The sequence below is a fragment of the Suricata suricatta genome, chromosome 11, assembly GCF_006229205.1.
Source record: "Suricata suricatta isolate VVHF042 chromosome 11, meerkat_22Aug2017_6uvM2_HiC, whole genome shotgun sequence".
Lineage (NCBI taxonomy): Eukaryota > Metazoa > Chordata > Mammalia > Carnivora > Herpestidae > Suricata > Suricata suricatta.
The window spans coordinates 48,780,461-48,786,994 of NC_043710.1; the positions used below are offsets into that span (position 1 = coordinate 48,780,461).

General features: G+C 40.7%; 1 protein-coding gene across 1 annotated transcript in view; it reads left to right on the forward strand.

Annotated features, from left to right (window-relative positions):
* Nucleotides 1-5,710: 5,710 nt before the first annotated feature.
* LOC115272221 (olfactory receptor 10A3) overlaps nt 5,711-6,534 on the forward strand; it is a 1,137-nt gene continuing 313 nt past the window's right edge. Inside the window, exon 1 of the mRNA XM_029915296.1 lies at nt 5,711-6,526. Within this exon, the coding sequence (XP_029771156.1) occupies nt 5,711-6,526 (816 nt within the window). The remainder of the gene's footprint in view (nt 6,527-6,534) is intronic.

Here is a 6,534-nt window from a genome sequence, read left to right on the forward strand (position 1 = left end):
GTTTTATTCATCCATTATATCCTATTTATGTTTCCTTCCAGCCTGTACTGCAAAACATACACACAAACACAAACACACACACACACCACACACATACACCCCAACCCCCCCACCCCAAACAACAAAAACAATTTAATGAAATTGTTTGGGTTTCTTTGTATTCATGCAATAATTGCAAGGAGACAGAGTGCCTTTGCATATGTATTAGAGGCATTTAAATGTTGGCTCATTATCACTCATTGGCCTCCTTCCTCTACCAACAATACCTTTATTTCTCCTGGGAAATTTTTTCATTAAACTTTTTCAGGTGTGCACAATTGGAGTAGATGCTATCCTCAGCTATGGGGTAGGGACCATAAAGTGTGTATTTGGCATATTTTCCATCCTCATTAGTCACATTGTCTGGTACATGGTTTCTCATTTAATCCTACTACAGTTAATGATATGAGAGGGGTCTTTGGATTGGTTTTTGTGAATGAAAATGTTTTCCCTACAGAATAATTGGTATGTTTCCCATGGGACACAGATTAGAGAGGATGTATCTCTCAGTGTTGGCAACCTTGTTGTCTCTCAGAGGGGAGAGTTTTCTTGAGAATGGAACCTACTCTAGGAAAGCAGAGATGAGAAATAGAGAAAGAGATCAATGAGAAAGAATGAAATCTGGCCATTTGTAGCAAAGTGAATGGACCTTGAGGGTGTCATGCTAAGCGAAATAAGTCAGGCAGAGAAGGACAGATACCATATGTTTGCACTCATAGATCTAACAGGAGAATAGGAGAAACCTAATGGAGGACCATGGGGAGGGGAAGAGGGAAAGAGAGTTGAGGAGAGAGAGGGATGCAAAACCCGAGAGACTATTGAATGCTGAAAATGAACTGAGGGTTGAAGGGGAAGGGGAAGGGAGGAAAAGAGGTGGTGGTGATGGAGGAGGGCACTTGTGGGGAAGAGCACTGGGTGTCATATGGAAACCAATTTGACAATAAACTATTAAAAAAAAAAAAGACATAGAGAAAGGGAAGCCAGATCCCATTCACCTCATCTGAGTTTAGGATAAAGCCAAGCCTGAAGATTCATTTATCTTTACATTTTGCTGGGACAGAGCCAATTGACTCATTGGTTGTTCAAGTCAGTGTAGGATTCAGTGAACTCTGAGTCCCTTGGTTCTTTTTTTTTTTTTAATGTTTTTAAATTTATTTTTGGGAGAGAGAGAGAGAGCGAGCGAGCGAGCGAGCATGAGCGGGGAAGGGTCAGAGAGAGAGAATGAGACACAGAATCTGAAGACAGGCTCTGAGCTAGCTGTCAGCACAGAGCCTGACGCGGGACTCAAACCCACAAACCATGAGATCATGACCTGAGCCAAAGTTGGACACTTAACGAACTGAGCCACCCAGGCGCCCTCTGAATCCCTTGGTTCTTGTACATACTTTGTGAAATTAATAGCAGTATCTTAATTCCAGCAGAAAAGTAACAGACCCAGATAATTTATATATTTGATCAGTCACACAGCTAGTCTAGATGTCTTCTCTTCAAGTTAAAAAGTACCAACCATAAAATCACCTGAATGACTACCCAAATCCCATCAATTTCAGTGTTTTCATATTTCTACTGGAAAATATTGACATCCAGGATTTCCACAAAGTAACTTCAACCTACTTGTCTTTCTTTTAAAAATTTTAAATGTTTTTTATTTATTTTTGAGAGACAGAGAGACTGCGTGAACAGGGGAGGGTCAGAGAGAGGGGAAGATACAGAATCTGAAGCAGGCTCCAGGCTCTGAGCTAGCTGTCAGCACAGAGTTCGATGCAGGGCTCGAACCCACGAACCATGAGATCATGACCTGAGCCGAAGCTGGACACTTAACCGACTGAGCCACCCAGGCGTCCCTCAACCTACTTGTCTTAATGTGTTTTTTGATCACTCTAGGTATTGCCCATCCCATACAATCAGTTTAGATAACCCTGCCTTTGCTCATAGCCCCATCCCTTCCTCTCTTCTTCAATCTGTTTACTAACATTCACTCAGACTCTGCTTTCATTCTTTAATGGGTGGGTATGTGTCCTGGTGGAACTGAGTCTCTGGAGTGAAGAGATATTTTTCCCTATGGGCTCTGAAGGAGTGCTGTCTCAAGTTTATGTAGCTGAGCTTTCTTAGGTCCATAGGGGAAAGTATATATAAATTCAGTATAAGTTCTCCAGAGAAGGGCTCTCCAGGGGCAAACATTTAATGCTCATATAATATTATAAAATCAGTGCATTGAATCACTGAGTCATATTTATGGGAGAGTTTTTTTTTAACTGAAGAAGTGAAACATCTGATTAAATGGGATAAAAGTCAGAGCCAGTCCATAGGTAAGGAAATGAAGATTCTGCTTATGTACTTGCTGGTGGGTTTGCCATTTATAGTTCTTCTCACTGATAATTGGAGATGCTTATCAGTGCTCAGCTGAGAAGGTCAACTGCTCTGCCTTTCATAGTACATAAAACTTTGGGCAATAATTAGAGCTTTAAGAAGTTTGCTTGCACTAGTCATCAATTCAAGAGCTATGTAGTTGGGGTTGGAGGTGGTCAGAAATAAGGCAGTCACGCACAAAGATGAAACCCAGAGGAGGGAGTGATTTGCCCATGGTCATATAAAAGTTAATGGAAAGGCTGAAAGGACATGTCATTGAATCAGTCAGGTTGGCATTAGGGTAACTCATGTGAAGGGGAAAAGATGGGGGAGCATTCAGGTTCAGTTGTTCTTTTTTCCTTTTTCCTTCTTTTCCTTTTTCCTGTTCTTTTTTCTTTCTTTTTTCCCCTTCATTCCTTTCTTCCTTTTCTTTACTTCCTTTTTTCCTTCCTTCCTTCTCTTTCTCTTTTTTTTAAGATACTCTAAACTTTGATATTTTAAAACTTACTGGTTTTATATACTTGATGCTTAATATATATATTTTTATCTGCTAGAAAAGGTACTTACATGTTTTTTCTGCAAGGTCAACTTTACTAATTTTAGGAGATTTTTTTATATCTAACATGTAATTATTGAAGTTAATACAGATGGTATTTGATTTATCAATGTAATTACACTCTGTAAATCAACTTACCTTTTACTATCTATTAATGTCCCAATGATCTGAGCTCAAGGAAACAGTACATATCCTCAGCTTGCTTGTCCTTTTGTCCTTCTGGCTTCTTCTTGTCCCACAGTGAAATTCTGCTGGTTTTCAAAGCACCCTCCCAAGGCCAGGAGGCCCCTGTTCTAGTACTAAGATGTCATCGAGTACCTTTGATTTGAACAAATCAGCCTGCCTCTCTCTGCCTCCCTCCTTTCACTTCCTGACCGTTTCACCCATGACATCATGTGATTATGGCTGTTTACTTCCCCTCTCCATTCCAAAGTAACTTTTCCCTTTAAAATTTCTAGAGCACTCTTTCCCATCTAGTTTCCCTTAAATGCCAGCCTGAGAAGTGAGCATTTTATTTTACCAATGAGAGGAGACTTTGAAGGTACTGGGAGGGAGGATGATATTATTTTATCAGAGGTATAAGGGACATATTGGAAGAGAAGTCACAAAACGTGGAGAAGCCAGTTAGGAGACTATTTAAGGATGGGATGGGGCAGAGAGCGGGAGGCAAAGAAAAGAGGCCATGAACTGAAGCAGTGTTGGGTGAGGGGGATGAACTTGCTGAGGCCAGTGGGACTTCAGATTTTAAAGACTGCACTGTGGGCCTGACAATGAATAGGATTTTGGGGACTGGGGAGAGTTGGTTTGGGTGACTGGGGAGGAGAAGAGGGAGAAGTGAGATGCTTCTCCTCTGTCCAGAGAGGGGCTCAGAAAAGCAACTGGACTGGAAGGAAGATGGTCAGCTGTGCTTGGCACTGGTGGGCCCAAAGGACTCAGACAGCATGTATGTCTCCTAGGTGCCCACCCACCACTTTTCTAACTTCCCTTCAGTCTCTCCCTCATTTGAATAGGGGGGGAAGTCTGCAGTTTTTTGCGAATAAATCAGAGAAACACCCATGTTAGGTCCAGGGCTACTTTCCTGCTCCCAAACAGACACAGGGGAATCTGAGTATAGGAAGAGTCAGAGACTCATCTTGGAAGTAGTAGCAAAGTCAGGACCCCTACAAGGGCTGCAAACATCTACAAAAACCATGGATTAGTTCTGGGGCTCTCTATTCCCTTGATTTATTTTTCCTTCAGACTCTATATTCCTTAAGGGCAGAGTCCAGGTTTCTAAATTTTAATATTTATTCTTTCATTTATTCAATAAATGTTGCTTTTGCATCTATTATAGCATTTATTATCTGTTCCAGGCACTGAGAACACAGGAAAGAATAGAACAAAACAATGTTCCTGTCTTCCTGGAGCTTACATTCCAGAAAGGGGAGTTAGATAATAAGTAAAAGACGCAAATAATATGTGTTATTTCAACTAGTGATGAGTGTTATGGTCAAATATAAACCAGGGATATGGGAACCAGAGGGTGCTGGAGTAGGGGATAGAGGCTGCTATTTTATGTTGTGTAGTCAGGGACGATCTCTCTGTTGAATTCATGTCACAAATGTATCTTTAGGGGTACATAAGCTCCCACATGGCAGGTATGCAATCAATGTTTATTGAATTGTTAATGGTTAAGTGAACTTGCTAATAATGTGAGTGTGGTGGGGGAGAGGTAGAGAAGGAGGGAGAGGGAGGAGGGGGAGGGGGGGAGGGAGGGAGGGAGGGAGAGAGATATTAAATCACAGATTTGGAATAACTAAAAATGGAATATTTTATGGTCACTTTATGGTCACAAAGATGGGTGATGGAGAACTGACCTCTAAAGTTTCCCATTCAGACAGATTCCAGTATAATTAGTTGGATCCATTCTAACCAGAAGTCAATATGCTTGAAACAGTGTACTTATGCTCACCTGAGATAAGTGCATCTAAAATTCAGTCCCTGTTGAGAGTCTTTCTGTTTGTTTGGGTATATTATTCATGTATTTCATTTTTTTAATTTTAAAGTTTATTTATTTTTGAGAGAGAGAGAGAGAGAAAACAAGCTTAAGAGGAGGAGGGGCAGAGCGAGAGGGAGAGAGAGAATCCCAAGAAGGCTCCACGTTGTCCACACAGAGCCTGATGCCAGGCTCGATCAGATGAACTGTGAAATCATGACCTGAGCCAAAACCAAGAGTCTGACACATAAACGACTGAGCCACCCAGGTGTCCCTCATGTATTTCATTTTTAAGAAAGCAATATAAATATATTCTGAACTTTGGTATTTGTAATAAATATTCATCAAAATTTGTTTTGATTTTAAAATAATAGTTATAAATTTTTGTCTCTTTTGCTATTTGTTTATTTCAAACACTTTATTGGAAAACTCACAAATAAATATGTAATTGGAAAGAGCAGAAATGTGTACATCAATGTCATGGACAATGAATTCTATGTTTTAAGAATAGGATTTATTTACAACCTATCAAAAAAGTTGCCAGAGAACACTGTGGTTTCATACTTTGAAAGCCATATTTCTGAGACAAAATTCCTCACTTCATTTGTATTTGAAAGATTCACCATTCTAATATATTGGCTCTTCTCAAAATTTGACAACTTGAAAATCTGTCAAAATGAACTCACTATTACATCTTCTGCCTTAATTTCACTAAAACTCTGAGCATTGGAATGTGACTTCATAATTCATAGCCAAATGTCCATAAAAATAATATACCCTCCACCACTGAAATGAAAAGGCAAAATCAAAGCTCTGTGGTTGAATTCATTCTCCTGGGCTTTTCTAACTTTCCTGAACTCCAAGAGCAGCTCTTTGGGGTTTTCCTGGCTGTTTACCTTGTGACTCTGATGGGAAATGCCATCATTATCATCATCATCTCCCTGGAACACAGCCTCCACGTTCCCATGTACCTGTTCCTGCAGAACCTGTCTGTGGTGGATGTGAGTTTCAGTGCAGTCATTATGCCTCAAATGCTGGTGGTCCTCTCCACTGAGAAAACGTCAATTTCATTTGTGAGCTGTTTTGCACAGATGTATTTTCTTCTTCTTTTTGGTGGGACTGAATGTTTTCTCCTTGGCGTGATGGCTTATGACCGATTTGCTGCCATCTGCCATCCTCTGAGCTACCCAATGATTATGAACAAAAGTATTTTCATGAAATTAGTAATGTTCTCATGGGTTTCAGGGATCCTGGTGGCTACCGTGCAGACCACATGGGTTTTCAGTTTCCCCTTCTGTGGCCCCAATGAAATCAATCATCTCTTCTGTGAGACTCCCCCTGTGCTGGAACTTGCATGTGCAGACACCTTTCTGTTTGAAATCTATGCGTTCACTGGCACCATTTTGATTGTCATGCTTCCCTTTGTGTTGATCCTCTTGTCTTATATTCGGATTCTCTTTGCCATCCTGAAGATGCCATCAACCACTGGAAGGCAAAAGGCCTTTTCCACCTGTGCCTCCCATCTCACATCTGTGACCCTCTTCTATGGCACTGCCAGTATGACTTATATACAACCCAAATCTGGCTACTCCCCAGAAACCAAGAAGGTGATGTC